Source organism: Salarias fasciatus (genome assembly GCF_902148845.1).
Source record: "Salarias fasciatus chromosome 7 unlocalized genomic scaffold, fSalaFa1.1 super_scaffold_4, whole genome shotgun sequence".
In the NCBI taxonomy this organism is placed as follows: Eukaryota; Metazoa; Chordata; class Actinopteri; order Blenniiformes; family Blenniidae; genus Salarias; species Salarias fasciatus.
In genome coordinates, this window is record NW_021941229.1 from 20,917,875 (window position 1) to 20,939,908 (window position 22,034).

The 22,034-nt window shown below is 42.3% G+C and overlaps 2 protein-coding genes across 2 annotated transcripts; one reads left to right on the top strand and one right to left on the bottom strand.

Moving 5' to 3' along the window:
• Positions 1 to 941: 941 nt before the first annotated feature.
• c9 (complement component 9) lies at positions 942 to 4,856 on the top strand. The gene is made up of 11 exons (XM_030085163.1): positions 942 to 1,016; positions 1,109 to 1,199; positions 1,393 to 1,543; positions 1,818 to 1,959; positions 2,044 to 2,182; positions 2,270 to 2,491; positions 2,577 to 2,817; positions 2,928 to 3,059; positions 3,263 to 3,438; positions 4,251 to 4,485; positions 4,578 to 4,856. The coding sequence occupies exons 1-11, from the start codon at positions 943 to 945 to the stop codon at positions 4,733 to 4,735; spliced, it is 1,761 nt and encodes a 586-aa protein (XP_029941023.1). The 5' UTR covers position 942; the 3' UTR covers positions 4,736 to 4,856.
• A 5,688-nt stretch (positions 4,857 to 10,544) lies between these two features.
• Positions 10,545 to 12,552, bottom strand: gas1b (growth arrest-specific 1b). The gene has a single exon (XM_030085167.1). It carries the CDS (start codon positions 12,127 to 12,129, stop codon positions 11,350 to 11,352), a length of 780 nt encoding a protein of 259 aa, XP_029941027.1. The 5' UTR covers positions 12,130 to 12,552; the 3' UTR covers positions 10,545 to 11,349.
• Between the last annotated feature and the right edge of the window lie 9,482 nt (positions 12,553 to 22,034).

Below are 22,034 nucleotides of genomic sequence, written 5' to 3' on the forward strand. Positions count from 1 at the left end.
GTCAATATTTGCTGCCTGCGTGGTTTACCCAATCCTGGAAACACAGGAATGAACCAATTCTCTGGAAGTGGAACAGTGATTATCAAAATAAAAATGAAATGAAAACAGCTCTAATGTATTTCATATATATGGTGCTTCTCCACAGTTTGAGAATAGCACAAAGCACTTAGAGCAATAGACAAAATGTTTTATTATCAAATATCATTAAAAAAAAAAATCCAACCTGAAAAAATGCCGAATATTATTTTCACACTAATCATACATTATTTGTAAGGTGTCTTGGATGACCGGTGCCTTGTTGTTTCATATTGTGGAGGAATCCTTTAATTGTATATTGTTCTTCTTTTATCATATAGTGGTTATGTTTATATTGCACTTTTTAAAAACACAGTGTGCATCCTGTGCCATACATATTCTATCATATGTTGTGAAGGATTGTTATTGTGTATTTTTTTTTACCAGTTTATATTGCATATCCATCATTCTATCTTTAATAGTTTAACTTATTAATAAGGGAAAATCTAATCTAATACCTGTTGTCAGTAGACTTGTTTTCAGTTTGGAGCATTATATATTTAATTTGAGGTTATTTCAACCTTATTTTCAACCTTATTTGGAATTGAGTAATGTGGAAAAAAAGGCTAATCCTTTATTCATTTATTTGTTTCTCAAAATGCTATTGGAGTATCTTTCGCTCCCATTTGAGAAATGTTCTGTTCTGAAATGTAATAACTGGATGATTAAGATGTTTCGGTCCCGGAAAACACAACTATCCCTCTGGTTTGGAAGTTTCCGAGCACCGGATCAATAAAGCCGCATCTGAAATCACAGCTATTGACTCAGATTACAACAGCCTTTCAGGCGGCAGGATAATTATTAACAAAGTTGAGCTTATAAGATAAAATAGGGACAAACGAATGCAGGACTTCTCAGCGGTTCATCATGAGGATTGAGGCTGCTCTTCCAGCGGGCTTGTGTGTCCTGTGTCTCACTCTGACACTTCTTGGGGAAGGAATGTATGTATAATTCCAATGAGGAGGATTTTGTTCATTTCTTCATATGTTTATTCTTTTTATGATACCAGATAATGTTGATGTGTGTATTTCAGGGGACAAATACTTGCTGATCCACCTGCGGTGACGTGTCAGTGGAGTCAGTGGTCAGAGTGGAGTGCTTGTGATGCCTGCACGAAAACAAGCGTGAGTCCTTGAAAACTTAGAGACACAAGATGCTTGTGCATTCTTTCGGTATTCAGTCAAAAAATGCATCTGGAAATGGATGGATGGACAGATGGATGGGTGTTTAGAACAATCAGTGCGTGACAATTGTTTTGTTTTCAGCATGGATAAATATTCTTGAGACTCAATGTGTGACATTACTTATCATCTGCAGAGGCGCTCTCGGACCGTAGAGGTGTTTGGGCAGTTCGGGGGTGAGTCCTGCCAGGGGTCAGTGGGGGACAGGAAGTTCTGTGTACCTGACACCGTGTGTGAGTCTCCACCTCCTGCTGTGTGCTCGGACACGGAGTTCCAGTGTGAGTCAGGTTGGTTCCTCTCTTTACTCAACCAGAACTCAACCGTTCAAGTTTAACCCGAGTCCCTCAACTCCAGAGAAAGCCACACGCTGGCCTTCTCTGCTTGGGACGGCAGCTTTCATTTTCTGTATTTTACCTATTTTTCATTGAGTTAGCCATTTGTGACATTGTTGATTGATCAACAACATCTGATCAATCAATGATTTGATGGTGAAACTGCTTAGTGATTTACCCATTTCCAAATAAGAAATAATATTCAGTGCTGCTCCTGCCTCCTCTGCAGGACCGTGTATTAAGAATAGGTTAATGTGCAACGGGGACTACGACTGTGAAGACGGATCAGACGAGGACTGCGAGCCTGTGCGCAAACCCTGCGGTGACACAGTGTTAGATACCAATGAGCAGAGCAGGACGGCGGGATACGGGTAAGAGCCGGAAGAACGCCACGGTTTGTGCCATCTGCCCAGTCATACACTGCGTTCGGTCCGATCGCTGCGTCTGCTTCACAGAGTCACGGTCTTGGGTGCAGATCCTCGAATGAACCCCTTCAACAACGACTTCTTCAATGGGAGGTGTGAACGAGTGAGGAACCCTTACTCTTTGAAGAACGACAGACTTCCTTGGAACGTCGGTGTGTTCAACTATCAGGTGCGTTGTAGACACTTTCTCAATTCTAAAAACATCCCAAGCACATGTCAGCGAGCGGTATCAGTACTCTGGGACTCTTTGTTGCAGACGCTGGTGGAGGAAACCGTGTCCAGAGAGATTTATGAAGACACACACACTCTCCTGAGAGAGCTGCTGAGGGAGATGAGTTTCAACATCGACGCTGGCCTTTCTTTCAAGTTCAACCTGAATGAGAAATCCCTGTCCAATTTTTCTGGTGGCATTAAAGCAGGATTTGAGTATGAAAAGAAAACAATGATTAAAAAAGTGTCTGAACTGACACAAATCCAGGTAAATGTCGATCAGAAGCGACTTCTTTGTGGCGGAAGCATCATTTCCTGCTGCGCGCACTGAGATGTCTTCCATGTAAACCCAGAACAAGAGCTTCATGCGGGTGAAGGGCCGAGTCCAGCTGAGCACCTACAGGCTTCGCTCCCGTGAGCTGCAGGTGGCCGGTGAATTCCTGGAGCACGTCAAATCTTTGCCCTTGCAGTACGAGAAGGGGATTTATTTTGCCTTCCTGGAAGATTATGGCACCCACTACACCAAAAACGGAAAGTCGGGGGGCGAATATGAGCTGATTTATGTTCTGAACCAGGACACCATCAAGCTAAGAAGTGAGTATAACCCTTCATATTCAAAGTTTATTTCCATTCTTTGAGACGTTTCCTGCTTTTTGAATCGAAAATTAATAAGCATTTATTGTTTTACCGTATGATCCTTGCAGATCTCACGGAGAGGAGCGTTCAAGAATGCATCAAATTAGGAATCTCTGCAGATTTTGATGCCGTCACTGTGAAGGCTGGAAAGGCGCATTTCAATCTGAATGATTGTAACAATGATTCCTCAAAGACTGACGGTCTGTCTTCTACATTTTTTCCCTTCGCAGTTGTTAGAGAAGCTTATAAATTCTACAAACAGATGTTTCTGGATGTCACTCTTGAGACAAGTCAATGTTTCTTACTTGTAAACTGGTCAGAAATTCATTGCTTTACACATGGATGACTCCATCGATGTCCATCCATCCATCCTTTTTCGTTGATACGTCTTGTTGGTGCACAGTTAAAACCGATGGAAAGGCCCTGGTGGATCAGGTGATGACATCAGTCAAAGGGGGGTCTCTTGAGAGTGCTGTGACCATGAGGGCTAAACTGAATCGAGACGGACACATGGACATCGCAACATATCAACAGTGGGCCCGAAGCATCGCGGATGCCCCTGCACTGCTCAGCAGCGAGGTAGGAATCACGAACACGCCCTCTGGTGACAGCTGGGTTTGAGCCAGCAAGAAACTAGATACAATTGATTGTCTCGAAAAATGAATCCAAGGATTTTAGAGATCATTTTCAGATAATTTTGTTCGTTGAACAGCCAAAATTCATCGAATTATCTGACATTCACATTAAGAACCGTACTTCCTCAACTTTTCTTGAGCCAGTGTAAATGCTAACATGTGAAATAAACACAAAAACAGTGAAATGGTCACGTATTAGTATCAGTTTGTAGCTTGTGATGACAGTGTGTTGCAGGGGGGTGTCAAGCTTATTTAAGTTGAAGAAAAACAAACAGTCCATTCAATCTTGAAGTTCATTTTGTCAAGTTTGGCGCTTAACTGGTTTTTATTTTGTTAACTTTGGTTGAGGAGCACATTTCCTCTCCTGTGGATCTGTGACCTCCATGTGGAAAAAAATGCACCAGGTGGTTTTACTTCCTCCACGTCTTCCATTGTATTGAATGTTTTTCTGGATCTGCCAGCCAGCCTGCTCCCATGTTGCCATTAAACTGCCTCCAGGGCAAACTTCAGTTGATTTTCCATACAGTACCCAGTTGTAGTTACGTCTTGCCAGCTGAAATTGGAAAAGCTGAAACTTACCCTGCGAGCAGCTTTCTGCCAGAAAAAACAAAGTGTGCACAGAACCCCTCTGTCTTGTTTGAAGGCATGTAGTGATTGCAAAAGAAAAGTAAAAGTCGTGTGACACACTTTTTTTTTTTCCTGAAAGAGCGGGATCTGGCAGGAAGAATAATGTAATCTTTATTCACTCCCTCACAGTCAGAGCCCATCTACATGCTTATCCCGCTGGACGCGCCAGAGGCCAACGCCAGGATATCGAACCTGAAACGGGCCACGGCCGACTACGTGGCGGAATACAACGTGTGCAAGTGTAAGCCCTGTCATAACGGAGGCACTCTCACTCTGCTGGACGGGAAGTGCCTGTGTCTGTGCCCTCACCTGTTTGAAGGCCTGGCCTGCCAGAATTACAAGGGCGATAAAGCCAGATACCAAGGTACGAATAACACTCCAGATAAACGAGACCACACTTTTCCCCGGCATACCTCCAGAGCCATTCTTATCAGTAATTCCTCTGAAATGTTCCAGGTACGAGGCCGACTGTGAATTCGGAGGGTAACTGGTCGTGCTGGTCCGCCTGGTCCAGCTGCAGCGGAGGAAGGAGAAGCAGGACGCGGCGCTGCAACACAGACGGGCTTCTGGGGGCTGCTTGCAGAGGAGACACAAACAGTATGGAGTACTGCTGAGCCGATGGACCACTTTCCCCACAACTGCTGCTTTTGTGTTCCCCCTCCCAGTGCTTCCTGTGAGCTGAATGTGTGGCTATAACAACTGTAAATATATGCACATGATAAGTCCTGTGTAGCAAAAGCCCAATGCATTATACAGATTAACCTACAACTACTGTAAATGGAGTTTTGTACAAGAACAACAATAAAAACATTCAATCAATAATCAAACTCAGAGTTGATATTCTTTCATATCATGTTTTTCAGCTTCAGCTCACTTATTTCTTGTTGGCCGAACTATGTATTAGTGAGCTAATAACTCATTTTTAAAAGCAGGCACACACACATTCCAGCTGTGCAAATGAGAACCAGATGGACGTAGAGGAGCGCTGACACCGAGGACGATGAGAAACAGCCACTGGACACAGATCAGACGTTTTGGTGTTGGACACAAATTCAACGTTAATAAAGATATTATGAGTGTCTCTTTACAGTCCCAAATATCTCTTCTGCACATAATAAAACCACAAGGATCCTGAGTTGGGGGTGGCATTGTTTTTAGTAGCTGGCACTTCTCATTTCTCACTGGTTTGAAGTTTGCACATTCTCCCTGAGCCTCAACAGTATTACCCTGAGCTTTTACTGTTTACATCAACTCTGAACTGTCTCTCTGTGCAAGCTGATTTAGAATAAGTGAGGAGAAGATGATTGAACACATCTTTGTGATTTACTGACTGATTGATTGATTTCTATCCTAAATATCTTCCTGTAGCCCAGGCCCACTTGGACTTATAGACACCACCCATAATAACAATGATAGTTACTGAGCAAACTCTTCATGTAAAATATGTGTTTGTTATGCCCCCTACTGGTGATAGGAATCAAGTTGTAGCACTTTAGTGAAGGTGTGGGTGGAAGTGACTGGGATTTTACTTTTTTCCACAATTGTGTGGAGCATCACCTTCAAAATGAGAGCTTAATGGCTGTATATATGTAACACTCTTTATGTCTTTACCGTAGCTGAAACATCATCTTTATAAGGAGTCCGAGTCCATCATTCAGTGTAAAGCTGCAGCTTGGAGTGAGAAAAGCTGTGCTGTGTGAGTTTAGAGCAATCACGTTTTAGTGGGCAACTCCTTTGACTAACTTCACTCAGTCTGAGAATAAATTAAGCTTGTTTATTCTTATAACCAGAATAACAGAGTCCTGCATTGCCTGCATGTTACTCACTGGTGTGTGTGTGTGTGTGTGTGTGTGTGTGTGTGTGTGTGTGTGTGTGTGTGTGTGTGTGTGTGTGTGTGTGTGTGTGTGTGTGTGTGTGTGTGTGCGTCCCTGAGCAGCACAACAACCGAAGTCCTTTCATCTGTCTCAGAGATTTCACTTAATTCAGCGAAGAAGATACTTTCACTGTGTTATTATTGAGACACAGTTACAAGTTCTTCCATCTTTCTTTATTGTTTTTGTAAAATCCCTGTTCTAATTTCATAGCTTTACTGAATGTCGGTGGCAAACTCATCAGGGCATGGCTTTAATGTTCATAGATTGGCCAAAGCGATAAACAGCATATTTGCTTTCAGCTGAAGAATCTTTCACTCCAGTGTTTGGACTTGGGTCAAAATTAATCTGATGAATGCAAACCTGCAGGCATGATTAGAGATCCTGGTGGAGCAAACAAGAAGAGGCCGAGATAGCAGAGACTGCACAGCTACAGATTGCACAATATTTAGGAATGTGCATAGACCTGAGAAAGGGGGGGGGGGTCGCTTTTATGAAACAAGAACTTATCTGGGTTTATATTTTAATCTTATGGGGATAAAAAAATGTGTGTGCATGTGTGTGTGCATGCATGAGCGTTGTGCAGGGGGGATGAATGCATACTTGAGAAATAAGCAGTGAACCGCTGGGGGTGGTGGCCCCTGGCCTTTCGGATGTCAGCATAATGGAGTAAAAGTTTGAAACCTTATTGAGCTCCGGGGGAGACCCCATTCACTCCGGACAGCAACCCAGCCTCAAGCCATTATCTTAGCCCAAAATGTTTTGTTCTTTCTTCAAGCTTCAACAGAACAGTTTGCACAAAATAATGAACCCCTCTTCGCTGATAGACTGCCCGATTCTCGGATTTTACAAATATTTTAAACACTAAGTACAGAGAAGCAGGAAGTGAACATCAATGAAGTATTTTAAGAAATAAATCGTGAGCTTTAACAAGGCATGGTAGTTTTCTGTTCTCATGATCATGTTTTAGATTGCAGCCATATCAAACAGAAAAAAGTGTTTGAATGTCATGAACAGATACATTTAAATAGCCAGATTAGAGTTTCTACTTTTCTCTCTCGTGTTTCTTTCTCCAAATGGACACTCTGAGCTTGGCTGCACTCTGTTTTCAGAGCTGGAAAAGCTGCATGAGGAAACTGTAATCCGAGCACATTGTGCAACTATTAAGCATAATAAGGTAGACAGAATATTTTAACCGAGAACACATTTTTCTTTCCCATGAAATCACAGCCGAACTTGCAGAAGCGTTCACTTTTTGAGTCACACGGGCTGGAAAACACATTTACGGATGTCTTTGAAAACTGGAGGCATTGTTAAGTCACCACATCAACCTTATAGTCCTTGCTTTTAGGGAACAAGAGGTAAGGGATATTTTTTTTTTTAACAAAAGCCTTTGCAGGAGTGTGAAAGTACCCCCCTCTCGCTCTTAAATGCCTGTGCACTGCTGGAGTCGCCCCCTCCCCACTTCCCTGGGTCACTAAAGGCATTGAAGTTTGAGAGGGCTGCCACGGCAGATTACTCCACACAGCTGTCCCGGCACCGTGGAAATGAAGTTATGCCCCTTGTCAGCTATGTTTTGTGCTCCCCTTGAAAACCGGCTCTTCGGCTCGGCTGCAGGAGGGAAACAGGGGGGACGGGCCCGAAAGGACAATTCCGACGCCGGCCGTCCCGGAGGAGCTTCCTGATTGGCTCATTACGGATTCCCCTCTTTGCATCATAATTCAGAGAGGCTTAAAATCCCTGACATTCAACCCAGCACAGCCCCTCTTCCCAGCCAGCCCCTTCCCCCATTCACCCTCAATCATAAATCAACCCCCTCCTCCACCTTTCCAACCTCTCTCACAGCTGAGGGGACTGCCCCCCCCCAAAAAAAAACAAAACAAAACAAAACAAAACAAAAAACATAAAAAAGCTTCAAATATTGAGGGTCAGTGGGGTTTATTCACGTATTCACTTTCCTTTGCTTTTGCTAAGTTTGTTTATTTTATGCATTTATGACACATTAAATATACTTTTACAGACTATTCACTTTTTCAAATCAAAAAAACCTCAAGCAATAAACCTGATCTTTTATGAAGTCTATATTATTCCATGTGGCTAAACTTGACTGGGTCTGTTTAAAAAAGGAGGATATTTTCTGACCTTACAACTGCAGTTTGTCTGGATGTTACAGGTCAGCAAGTTGTTGCAAATACTTTTTTAAAACTTTGCATTTTACAATCAAATATATAATAAATGGCTGATTTGGCACTTTTCTTTTCATTTTGGAAGAAACCATGTACAAACGACTTAACAGATAGATGGATAGATAGATAGATAGATAGATACATATAGATACATACATACATACATACATACATACATATGTTTTTTTCCACCTCAGGCCTCAAGAAAGGCAAATTTCAGACAGCAGGACTTGGAGTTTTCTGTTTTCTGAGTTCAAACCTGTGACTGACGAAATAAGCTCAACTGGAAAAAGTTATTACTTTGGCTGATCTGCTTAGAAAATGTTTTGAAAAGTTCCTCCGGGACTTGTAAGAGGAAGGGAGTCATCGCTTTTCCACTGCACTCAGGAGGAGCTTGTGAAATCAGACAAACTGCCAAACAGGCTTTTTAATACTTACGCTGTACAAACACTTCTGCTGTAGTTTACATGTTCGTTCGTTGTTTTTTTTTTTTTTTTTTGCAACTTGTCAGGTGAAAAATGTTGAGAATATTTTCTCAAAGAAGAGAAATGACATGAACGTTGCTGGCCGGGGTGTATACTGTCTCCAAAAAATAAAATCAGCCAAGAGGACGAGTGACTGGAGGCGGAGCAGAGGGGAGGTCGTCCAGCAGTTTGAGTTATGATGAGGCTATTTTAATGAGGTTCTGGTCCCGACACCAAAAGCCCCAGTTGACTCTTTTCTGTTACTTCATGGGAAAAAAAACACAGCATTCCTATTTTCCACTGGTGCCAAAAGTTAATTGAAAACATTTCAGGACGATGCATTGTCTGGGGCCCCCATATCACTCTCATCCCTTCATTATTCTCAACAATAATAAAAAGGCATTACAATTATTAATGGTTGGACTGGAGGCCGTTTCTCTTAAAGGGACAGTGGCAGGCTTTTTGCTTCTCCGAACAAAAGGCCCAGAAATGGCTTCGCCCACGTCACACTGTGCTTTTTAAACAGCCACTGTCATAGCAGGATTTATTATTCGGGGTGATTACTTTTCAAGACTGTCAAAAGCTAAATGTCAAAGCCATCCGAGTAAAGTCGTACGGGCACAAAAAGAGCGCTTCGCTGTGTTGGAAAAATCAGTCCCACGGACAACAGACTGACTCCAGAGAGGAGCACCTCTACTTGTAAACTGAGTAAGGAAGCTAAACACTCACACATAAGTCCTGTGTCTTCTCCTGGGATAGCCGTGCCCTCGTGCTCCCCCACTCCCTGAAAGGAGGTTTGACAGGGGAACACGGTGAATGAAGTGCCCCCACATTGTGCCGCAGCACCATTGTGTATTTTTTGCCTCTCCATAATAGAGGTGCCACTCGACTTCTCTTCCAATCATTGAGCTGGAGGGCTCGTCTCTTTTCCTCCTGAAGCGGCATGGCTGCCATCAATAGTTTCAAGGCTCATCATCACAAGTGAAGAGAGAAGAGTTTTTTTGTTGTTTTTTTCTGGTAAAGACAGCTGAATGAAGCTCAGGAACATACACTGCAGCCACTGGCTTCTTAAATGCAATCTGTTGTTTTTAACCATTGTTTAATGGCCATAGATTGGATTTTTATCTCCCTTTAATGTTTTTATTGATGTTTTTCTAAGTTCTTTTAAAGAGTTTTATCTTCAAGATGCTTTTTAAACTTATCTTACGCCTTGCTATATGTGATTAAAGCATCATGCATAAGATTTAGAAATCTTGCTTGCAAGTCTGCAAATCTGCATAGCTTGAATTTGCATTAGCAATGACCTTCTGTCACACAAGATGGGTTGTATAATCTGCTTTTATATAACCCGCAGTGGGTTTGACTTGGAATTAACCCTTTATAAGTCACTAATAGAATTAAAAATTACAACCTTCGTGTGGTGTTTAAAGTCTGACTTCTTTAAAATACTTTTTTTGAAGCCAATGATAAGAGAAATATTTTTAAGGTACACAATTGCAGAATCTCCATATTGATGGAATGTTGTTCTCTCAGAGACACTTTGTCACAGCAAGCAGCCAAAACAAAGCAGCTTCTGTTTTGATAGCAGAAGTTATCACAATTTTCGTAACAGTCTGTTCAAGACACACCTATCTTAATGTACAGCACAAGTATTTAAACATATCATAACAGTGTAAAATCACTTTGTAAGATTTGTGAAGAATTGAGGAAGCAGTTTTGAAGTACTTCTCCATTATAGTTTGAGTAGCAACAATCTTTTAAGATCTGTAAAAAATGACTAATTAGCTTATATATGCATATTCTTATTGTTTTTGTAACTTCAATCAAATTTGAGGCATGAAGCAATGGGAAACAATTCACTGTCAATATAATAGCTTACCTTTGTCTTGAAAATGCCTTTTTGAAGCCAGATTTTCTCTGTTATACACACACAGTCCAGAGAGTAATCACTTTTTCAAATTCGTATTTATTTAATGTGCTTGTACATTCACGTGTCTGTGTTGGTCATGGGTGCTAAAGACCTCCACTCACTCCAAAACAAACACAGTCAGTGTGTCTTTGTGGAGACCTCTAACAAACACATGGGGTGTAGATAAACAAGCCAGCTGAATGGACTCTGCTGGTGCTGCAGGTCTCCAGGAGGAGGAGCTGCCTTTCACTTTTCAGGAATTAATACTTTATATCTTAAGCAAACATCCTTTTTTGTAAGCTTAAACGTCTGTCTTTAGAGCTTCTTGTAAGCTGAATACTGGGGGGGGCTTTCTAGTGGCCCACAGTTTTGGTACTTATTGGGAAAGTTTTGACAGAAACAAATGATGCAACTTTCACCTTTAGGCACTTTTAATCAAAATATATTTTGTCTTCTATGCAGTACAAGAGCTTGACTCACCTTTTCCATACAGTGCAAATCTATATTCAGTCATTTACAAATATTTTAACAAAAATATATTTCAACAATATGCTGTACAATTTACATCTTTGTAGAGAAAACACAAAAAAAATGGGCTCCTTCAGTGTGATCAGATGTGTAATATTCAATCTGATCAATACCTGCTTTTGCATGCTTTTTAAAGAAATGATCAGAATGTCCTCTTGGTCCTGGCAGGAATCTGTGTAGACATGCAGAGTTTGGTTGGATTTAGAGGCACCGTGTGATCGTTGAGCCATTAGAACTGACTTTCTAGTTGTCAATAAAGCTGGAAGCTTTTCATGTAAATGTGTTCACGACCAAAATGGTGGGCAGGAGATTTAATAGCACAGTCTGACAGAGTGAGAAGCCGCCGGAGCTCTCCGCGTACTGGTAATCCTCCTGGTCTATGTAGTCGTCCTCTGAATCCTCCTCAGAGTCCGAGAACCCGCTGCCGGCGAACCTGTCACCGGAATCGGAGCAGAATGTTTTCATGCTGACTTTTATATACTCGCATATGTTCCTCTCCGCGCCGTCGCACACGCACGTGTCCAGCTGCTGCGCCTTGGGGATGGAGCGCATGTTGGCGATGACCCTGCGGCATCCCTCCGAGCACCTCTGCCCCCCGAAAAGCTTCCTGCAGTGGAACAGATAATCCCTCATGGCCGACCTGCACGCCGGGTCCATCTCGCACTGCAGCCGGGCCTCGGTGCAGCCCATGGTGCTCGTGCGCGGCAGGCACGGCTCGATGGCCTGCTTGGCGCTCCTGCACACCGGGTCCAGGGCGCAGTCGCAGTCCTCCAGAGCCGGGCCGCTCTGGGTGAGGTTGAGCTGGATCAGGGAGGATATGCAGTGACTCGGGCACTTCTTGCGCTCCCCGCTGATGACAGACGCGCACGCGTAGAGGTACTGGTCGTACGCGTAATGGCACTCCGGCTCTCCGTGACACTTGAGGATCGCTTTCCAGCAGACCAGCCGGTGGCCGTGGCTCGGAGATCCGACGCAGAGGCCGACGATGAGGACCAGGACACTACAAACCAGAGCCAGCGCTCGCTCCATCAGTGTGGCACGACTTGCCATTTCCTCCGAGAGGGATTCTTAGCGCGCGGGTAATCCCGTCGCGTTCCTCCGCCGTGAGTTCATTTGATGACTTGAAATCGCTCAGGCGCCACGGAGAAAACATTTGCTCATCAAGGAAGGCCATAACAAGCAAGTCATGATGGGATCTGAGAACTTTCAGAGTCCACGCACAGTTCCCGGCTCCTGGCAGTCAGTCCCTCCTCCTCTTCGGAGGTTTGTGCGCGTGCGGATCAGGAGCCAAAGTTGAGTCCGAAAGTTTTGCAAAACTCGAAAAAAAGAGGCAAACACTAAAATACTTGTTTGTCCCACATGCAGTGAAATATTCTTGTTTCTGGAGCCTTTCTTCCCCCCCAAGAGGACCCTCATCTACTCCAAAATGCAGACCGAGTAATGCGGGCTGTGCGTGTGTGTGTCCGTGTAGGAGTGTGTGTGCTGATGGGCTGATTAGGCTGCAGCAGAAACAAGCTCTGATTGGTCCACGAACTGTGACGTCTGCAAGTGTTGTTCAACCAAAGGCAACTTGGCAGTGAAACATTTTTATTCTTTTGACTAGATAGATAGATAGATAGATAGATAGATATTCTTCAGTAAAGAAATAAAGTACATGTAGATTCAAAATAATACTTTTAAAAAACACTAATTTGCACTACTGAATCGGTTCTATTTACAGTGAAGATTAATGTAACTTAGTGCGTTCAAATAAAAAGCCTCCAGCATGAGAAGAATTATGACTGTTATTCTCTACGGGTCCAAACAGCCGCTAGCAATTACATCTTTTGGGAAAAAGATTAGGAAATTTGGCGTCCAACCATAGTCGACCAGTTGTTTTGCGAAACAAAACAAGCAGCATGAGAGTTGGAGGGACTCTGAGAGGCCTTGGCCTCGTGTCTGAGGGTAACTCCAGACTTATGTGGCAAGAGAAAGGATTTAAAGGTATTTTCTTTCAAATGATAGCCATTAAAAAGACACTAAGGCAGACCACATTCTCCCCCCATTGTTTATATCAGCTCTGAATCGGACTGTGTTTGTATTCAGCCTTCATCTGAACACATCTCAGCCTCTGGCTTCTTGAGTGTCAGCATGTGTGGGGTAGAAACACACATCAGTAACCACACATGGAAGAAGATGCAGAAGGGACTGACATACAACAATACACATTTATCTGAAATGTGACCACAGAGTAGATGTCAATATTTTAACAGAAGAATGAATCCAACATAGAAAACACGAGAAATATTTCCTGTTTTCTAACAACACCAACAAGAGAAAAAAAGAGTGAAAAGGAGTCTGACTATGTAAACAAACATATTGTGGAAACACTTGAAATGAATGTAAAGGGCCCGATGGGCCCTTGGGGACCTACAGAACAAAGTAAAGCAAAGGAACAGCACTTGATCATTTACACAGCCCCTTTCTGTTCTTTTTAACCCCGTCAGATCACCAAACTATGACCACCAAGATCTGGCAGGTCCCCGGAGACCCTTCAACCTCCCGCTTCCAATTAGAGAGATTAGAGAGGAGTCAGGACAAGTGCAGAAGAGTTTCTTAGCCAAACAACCCAAAGACCCCCCCCACACACACACACACACCACCACCACCACCACCACCCCCTCCGCCCCATCCAGCTGGCATTCCAGAGCAACAGGCCGACTGCCGACGCCGGGACGGAGGGCAATTTCAAAGTCGAGCTTTACGTAAAGCTCAAATGGTGAAATGCTCAAAACTACAAAGAGCCTGACATCATCCAAAACAGCTTAAGGCCGGGGGGGCCGAAGCCTCCAGCTCCGGAGCCGCATGGGGCTGTTTGTCCACTTAGCTTTGAGACGGATATTTTTACAGTGTTATTTTCAACTTTTTTGAATCTTGTAGTTTCAGAGAAACAACGTGACTTTTGATCAACAACAGATTTGCAGTTTTTAAATTAAAATATAAGTAATTTCCCAACATGCCTCCTGCTCCCTGCTTTTCACAGCTGCACCTCTGGGTAACATGAAAAACTGGACAGACTCAGCATGCTTCATGGGAAAGTTATGGGAAAAAGAAAGATACTTTTTGTAAAATCACTTTGTGCTCCTTTCTCCTGCTGCACATATCCATACTTTTCTACTCTGTAGTTTCTCTATGTTGAAGTTTCAGCAAATGAATGAAGAATTAAAGAAAGGTGCTGAAAAAAAGCTGTTAAAGCAATCAAAATGACTAAAAATGGTAAAAAGGTGAAGGAAAGCTGTGCAAAATTCAAGAAACCTGTTAAAATGACTACGATGGCTTGGATCTGTTAAAACAACAAAAACTGCACAGACAGGTAAAACTGATAAAATGGAGCTAACAAACACATGGAGTGACAAATATTTCGAAATCCTGCTGAAACATATCATACACTGGACAGTAAAAAATAAAATAAAATAAATTAAACTGTTGAAATTGCTCAAACAGTTAAAGACAGCAAACAAACACCAAAAACTGACTAAATCAGCTACGATTATCAAAACAGCTAAAACCTTCAGTCTCAATTTCTGCACTTTTCTACCAAAAATAATGCAGTGCAAAGTGATTCCTACTATAAAAACAGCAAAAAGTGAAGAAAAAACATCATAATGACTAAAATAACGAAGAAACTGAAAACAGCTTTAACTGGCCAAAACAGCCTAAGCACTTTGAACAGCAATAAAATCTCAAGTACTTAATAAAGACAAATATTCCACAACGTTTAATGCAATTATTCACCTCGCATGACTTTGTTTAGAAGGTTGAACATATTTTTGAGGCTCCAGACAGCTCACCTTTGCTGGACAGTGGAAACAAATGACTGTTTTGGTCAAAAAGATTCCAAAACGAAGATGTGACATGCGTGTACCTTTCATTCTGTCAGGGACAAGGCTTTCACAAAGCTCCGAGAACAAACTGAAGACACACCCGGACCATGCCTGTCTGCATTTCACTTTTCACAAGTTCATAATGCGTAGCAGAAACCAAAATCCCATCGGTGTTGGACGGCAGCCAGATGAGAACAGCAGCCAGATTCAGTGGAGCCAGTAGCTCCACGATGGAGCAACTCCTACATTACTCTAACACAACACATACAGTCGGATTTTTTTTCCCTTTAAACCCTGCAGTTCTCATGGCAGCACCGACTCAGCGTCTTCTACACTCTTTCTCCTGCTTATTTCAAACTAGTACCTTCAGATGGGAGATTCGGTACATGCGGTCTTTCATGGCGACTCCAACGTAATGGCGTTTCCAGAATTGGAATGCGGTTTCCCCAGAGGAGATTTGTAAATACTCGTGCAGAGACAGACGTGCTCCTCGGTTTGTCTCCACTGCTGTCAGAAGTCATTACAGACACGACGCGCTGCCAGAACAATTCACTGAACTCTGTATTCAAGTGCTTCCAAGCTCAAATGGAGGCCGAGAGAGAGAGAGAGAGAGTGAGAGAAGGGGGGAGTAAAGGAGGAGAGGGAGTCAATATTAAAAAGCTGCCAAGTGTTTTCCTGCCTGCATTTTTTCATTTTCTGTGCGGCTCGGGAAACCTTCTCAGATGTCTGCCTCAGATACGCTCATGCATTTATTCTCCCATTCTTCTAACACGGTGGAGAAGACTTCCCATCACTTATCCGAGGACGGGAAAATAACTTACACTTTTTTTTTTTTTTTTTGCCAGCCCATGCATAGTTATGAAATGAATCAAGTTACAATTTGAATGGAGCTGACACCGAAGTAATCTGCTTTCCTGGTATGCACCTGAAAAATGAGACGCCAGGGGGAAAAAAATCACACAGATTAAAGGTGATTTCAGCCGGCGGAGGTGCAGCAAGTTCAGAAATCAAGAGCTACAAAAGGGACTGCTGTGACATTTTGTCCAGATGTTTATGGTTTCCTGAGGTTGGAGCCTGATTTTTCTAGTAGATAATGTGGCACCAAACAGCCCTCTAATGTCCCACCTGAACACTTAAAACTTTTCGCTCTCTGGTATCAGCTAGTTCTCCCTGAAAAAAATGAGTTTCTTTACGTGTTACTGTGAGGGGGGGAAAACTACGGTCTTCCTTGAGAAAGTGACCTTTGTGTTAAAGTGCACACAGCTGGATTATTGTGGAGATGCTGTGAAACACGAGCTGAACTGTCAGCACTTTGTGGGTCTGAAGCTACTTCAGTTAGCTGAAGGAAAACGCTCTGAAATCTGAAAGACGGAGTTCAAGCAGCAACTAAATATAGTAGATACAGACTTTTTAAAGTTAGTTCATCACAGGTATTTTTTTAAATCTTTGTGACTTTTCAGGTTGGATAATATGACTCGCTTCTTCTATTCTTGAGCCTCAAGAGTTTGTACTGCTTTTTTGAAGACAGGCAAACAGTCTTAACCTTTTGGCTTCTGTCTTTGTATCATTATTTTGGATTTGTTCTATTTCATTGATCGTTTTCAGTGCTTCAGCCAATCAGTCAACGGTGAACACAAGCAAACACACAAAGAAACGATGCCACTTCCAGCAGATCATTCTTGTGTAAATGCGACTTATTACATGCAAAATCCCTATTTGAATACTCTTGTTTACATGTGATAACATTCATGATTTTGTTCTTAGTTGATCACCTGTATAATAAAAAAAAAATTGAAAGTGCAATCTTTTTGTGTGAACATCAAGACTTGCACTCTCTCTGCAGGAATGCAGTGAAGGAAGCGCCTCCAATCTGAACCGTTTCTTCCAAATATGCGCCTGAAAAATGAGACCCGGGGATAAAATTACTCATATTGATGCAGTTTTAGGAGCAAGGCCAGAACAGAAAGAATCATATCTTTATTCTCTCTGTCATTTTATAGGGATGTGAATGATCACAAGCTGAACTGACCGTACAGACTAGAGCTACATTTTGTCATAAGTTATTTTGCCTTAAACATTTCAGTCTGGGCCCAAATACTTCTGCAAACTTCTGCTCACTCTCTGCGCCGACGTGTTTTTCCAAGATGGAGATGATGGCAAAACGCCACCTGACTCAACGTCGTTTTTAGCAGCGTTACAGCTTGATGCTAACGCCTGCATTCTTTTCACGTTATCCGGACTCCACCATATGTTTTATATCACAGGACAGATGTTTCAAGATTGGTGGGGGTGGGGGTGTGGAGGGGGGGGTGGGGTAATGAGGAGATAACACGGCCATATTTCTGGTCAGTACACAGTTAGGCAGATAATAAAGACTGAGACCCCCCCCCCAAGCGGTAATTCCTTCTACCTGGGTCAGAGGGGAAACAAGACACTTTATAGCAGATAACAGTGGAAGTTTTTTGTTTGAAACTTGACCTCTCCTCTCCAGACTGAGATGGTGTATCTCTTCAAGAGGAGGAAACAGCAGCTCAGGAACAGATATGCCACCACAGCCACAACACAGAGGAGCCATTGTTCACTGTACCAGAGCTCAGATCAAAAAAAAAAAAAAGAAAAAAAAAAAAAGAAGGAAGATCACCTTGTTCAACACCTTCATCCGTGTGGAATATGCTTCAGTTTCCAAACTTTAAGAACACGGAAGTTGCTTCAGAAGCACGACCACAACCCAGTAATCTGTCACTGTTTGGCAATTTATTTAGTCTGGAAGATTCTTTTAATCATAATCCATTAAAAAAGCATGTGGACAGAACACCTATCGGATTAAAAAAAAAAACAGCTTTATAAAGATCTAAAACTTAGATCTTACTGGTACTATTTTAATTTTAGATATCTTGAAATTCAGTTTCTGCAAACAAAATGTATTTGAAGATATCTTTAATTACAAATCCTGACAAGGAATATTTTCATCCAGGAAGAACTGGATTCTATCGAAAAAGAATGTAATTGTGACTGGGAAGAAAGCTTCAACGCTATCTAGAACAGACATTTACATATTTTTCATGCTGAAATGGTGTCCCATCATTATGTCACAAGATAACCAACATATGAACGAGGAGTGGATCGAAGGAAGTGGACGTCAACAGGAGGGAAGGAAACCACCACAGGCAAGAGACTTTCGTTCTTCATTTTGTTTTTTCATTTTCTAAAAATTAACTATTAAACTTTGGCATTTCTGACTTTAAACTCCGCTCACCCCTAATTGAACAGAACCTGTTTTAACCTAGGTGGCCTTGTCAGCCTCTTTATATAGTTTCATCCTTGCAGTTTAAATTAACAAATTTGTTGGAAAACCTCACCATGCGTGACAGTAACTCTGGTCTTGTCAGAAGGTCACAGTGTTGCACAAACTTTAGTTCAGCGATAGAAAACTGGAACCAGAGTGAGATTGACCTGGAAAACGTTGAGGACCTCAGAAAGAATCATTCCCTTCGGATTTAGTCCTTGCGCGAACGTGCTGAAAAGTACGATGCTGAATGGGCGAACAAATGCAAAGCTGTGGAAGCTCGTCTGGAGGAAGAGGTGAGGATGAAGGATTGTTGAGGGTGCAAAACAGCACGAATCAGGAGAACCTGAAGCTTTTTGACGAAACTGTTCGGCATGCTCAGGATCAAGGTTCCACTAACAGCAGGCTGAAGGCCAGACGGGCCTGGAAATCAGAGGTGGAATACGGACTGAAATATTGTCAAGGAGTGAAAGTATCTTCACTTTGATGAAATTAGATAATTACATACTTCAAAAACGACTCACAAAATCACGAACTGTACAGTAACATGAGTAAATTGCTCTCCACCTCTCCACTTGTGTAAACAATTTCTAAACATCTTCGCTATTAAAGTTGAAAATATAACGCAACAGATTTTACAAGGTACACAAATTCTTATTTTGGCCGTTTGGAACCTGTTTCATGGATGCCTGAGTTAGAAAAGTTGTCCCACATGACACCAACAACGTGCACTGCCCTCTACTTATTTACAACCACAGTAATGTAAGGAACACATGACAACATGAAAAATAAAGGAGTTTAGGTGCACAGAGGAAACATATTTTACTTTATTACGTTTTATATCTTTCCATTTATTTAACCTATTGTTGCAGCCAGCTTCTCTTTGCAGTGTGTTCACACAGTGTAAGGATGACATTTTTTATTTATTTGTTTTTTTTAAGTAGCCAGGAGCCATTAGAAACATATTAGTTTAGCTCCAAACCGCCCTACAACCACACGTGTCAGTTTTCTGAGACTCAGAGGTACTTCTGGGATTATCCAAGCCACCAAATATCAATGTTTACTGTCTTTGCGCTGACTTTCTACTTTTTTAAATCTGTCAGCAAAAAGTGAATAATCATATTTTTAAACATTTCCCTTTAACCTCAAAGCACCTTAAATGGTAGGTTTCGAAGCAGAATCGTTTCATGTGAGGATCACTTCAGCTCCAATAATAATGAACTTCTCAAAATTAAAGCCCACCAATATTCAGAAAATGGTGATTTTCTCGAAACTGTTTTAGTAAGAGGAGGAAAGAATCGCTGGGGGATTAATTCTTCGCATTCGCACACTCGGGTCAGTTCTTCAGAGTTGCAGGGGAGGATATAAGATGAGCAGTTTTTCATTTTTATGGCGCATTCTGCAGCTCGGTCCTCTTGGCTCCCTGCCAGCGTGGGGCACATTTCAGGCTCAGTCTTTAAGGCCGAGCTGCTGTTCCAGGAGACAGAAAATGAGATATGACCTCAGGCGTCTCTGACTTTTGAGTAATCACAGCGTCGCGCAGGATTCAAGTCACTTTTTAAATAGCCTGGACCAAATTTCCTAGATTATTCTGACAGCGTATTTTGGGGGTAGACAGGGGAAATGTGTGAGTGCTGATGTGAGACTTTAGGGTATTATGATATATGGCTGTGATGGTTATCTACAGATAGTTTAACACAAGTCATGAAGAGGATGTGTTTTATATTCACACATTGATTTTTTTTTTTTAGGGAAAAAGTACCCTTGCTGAAATGTTCCATGCATGTATGTACTCGTCCAAAAGCATTCTGGGATGGATGAGGCCATGATTTTGAGAAAAGAGAATAAAAAAAAAAACACACAAAATCATCTCCGAACCTGCTTTCGAAGGACAGGAAGCAATAGATGATTCTGGTTGACAATGGGTGAAAGAGTTCAGCTTCTCCTCACTGAGAAGCTGAACTCTGATGAAAGTCAGATTCAGATTTGAACACGTAACGCTTCACTGCTCTTTGCAGCGACCAGGGACACTTTGACTGATAGTTCCTCTCCAGAGTATTGCAAAAGAAAAAAATCTGATATATGTCAAGTATGAGGTGGAGATGAAGCTCTATTCTGGACAAAGAAGTTTGAAGCAATATTTAGATTAGCAGTTCGCTGCAGTCAGGGTGGTCCGGGACAGCCACAGTTTATACTGGACTCAAACACTGGCGCTCTGATTCTGTTAACTGCTGAGGAACGCCATGCGGATGAGTCAAACAAAAAGTGAAGCAAATGCAGTGTTTACAGTCATGACCACAGTTTTAAAGTATTTTCATGCTGCACAATGAAGAGTATTGTGTTTAGAATGGAGATATAGTTGGAGATATTAGGATAACATTCTACTGTGATCTACATCAGTCAATCAGCAGCTACGAATGCAAGTATGTGCTTTTTGGAAGGTTTATTCTTGAATATGTTTCTTCATTTCTTTTCTGCACATATGCAAATGGGAGGATCTGGATCATTTCCTGCCAGCAAATGTGAGAAAGAGAGGAGGAGGAGGAGGAGAAGCTGTTGAGTAAGCTGTCATCTGCTCAGGCCGACCAGAGACTGCCCAGACCACTACCGCGCTCTTCATCAGAGTGTAAAGTAAACAGAGCCTGTCTGGACCTGGACTGGATGTCAGGCTGACAGCGACGGACTATTTTTTTTACAGGGAAACCACAGGCCTGTCACGGCAAAAAACACAGGGGGTGGGGGGGGGGGGGGGGGGGTCGTGGGAGATTTGTTGCTAATTGAATTTGAGGAGCAGAAATGGAAATTCTGATCCAGTTATTTATAAATAGATGTTAAAAATTCATGCTGGATGATTATTCAGACGCTCACGTTGCAGGATGGAGCACGGAGACGTTCTGAGAGTGAGATCTTTCACTGTCTCGAGTGCTTTATCTGTAAAACAGGACTTTTTAAGACAGTCAAATAAGAATCGGTCACTTAAAATACGTGGTCGAGGTTTCAGTACTGTCAAACAACAAGCTAAATCCAACCTTTCCAAGCAGCATCTGTCATCTCGACAAACACACACGCACACACACACACACATGCTCCTCGCACAGTAGCAAAGTGAAAAATAAACAGGCGAAGCAGAGCTTTTCCTGCACAATCTAAATATTGACTCTCTAACCTATAATCATACACAGTCTGAACAAAATCGAAATAAACAAGTGTGTCTGTGAGTGTTTGTGTGTCCCGCAGGACAGCAGGGCCCTGAACGCTGCGGACACACACGAGGAGGAGGAGGAGGAGGAGGAGGAGGAAGCGGTTCAGCTCTCTGTGAATGTCAGTCAATCTGGACGTCATCCAGAAAAGTGGAGCCACCTTTAAGACAACCTTCTCACAGAAATCACTGTTATTTACATCTTATGTGAAGTTGGAAAAATTATGAAAATTGATGAGAGGAATGACTGTATTCAGAGAAACCTTCATATTGCAATATGATTGTGTTGCTCACTGTTGGAAACGTCAAAAAATATGAAGGAAAATTTGCAAACGCTGGCTTCGTTGGCACAGACTTCATACAGACCATAACGACAGCCCTCCTAAATAAACTTGACTGAATGAGGCTTTTGTGTTACCATGCCGTTGTGTGATCTTTTTTTTTTTTTTTTTTTTTTTTTTTTGGTTGTTGCTGCTTTTCCAGCGAGTCGTTACGGCTCATTAGCTTTGTGGCAAAGCTGCAACATTTCTGGGGCTGCGAAAGCCTGTCAGGGAGTGCTGCTCGTGCCAGAAATCATCAGAGGTTGAGATGGAAATAAAAAGAAATG

Coding starts and splice junctions, on each gene's coding strand:
- c9 (XM_030085163.1), top strand. CDS start 943: ATGAGGATTGAGGCTGCTCTTCCAGCGGGCTTGTGTGTCCTGTGTCTC. Junction 2,818..2,927: donor GGACACCATCAAGCTAAGAA/GTGAGTATAACC, acceptor TGATCCTTGCAG/ATCTCACGGAGAGGAGCGTT. Junction 4,486..4,577: donor CGATAAAGCCAGATACCAAG/GTACGAATAACA, acceptor GAAATGTTCCAG/GTACGAGGCCGACTGTGAAT.
- gas1b (XM_030085167.1), bottom strand. CDS start 12,129: ATGGCAAGTCGTGCCACACTGATGGAGCGAGCGCTGGCTCTGGTTTGT.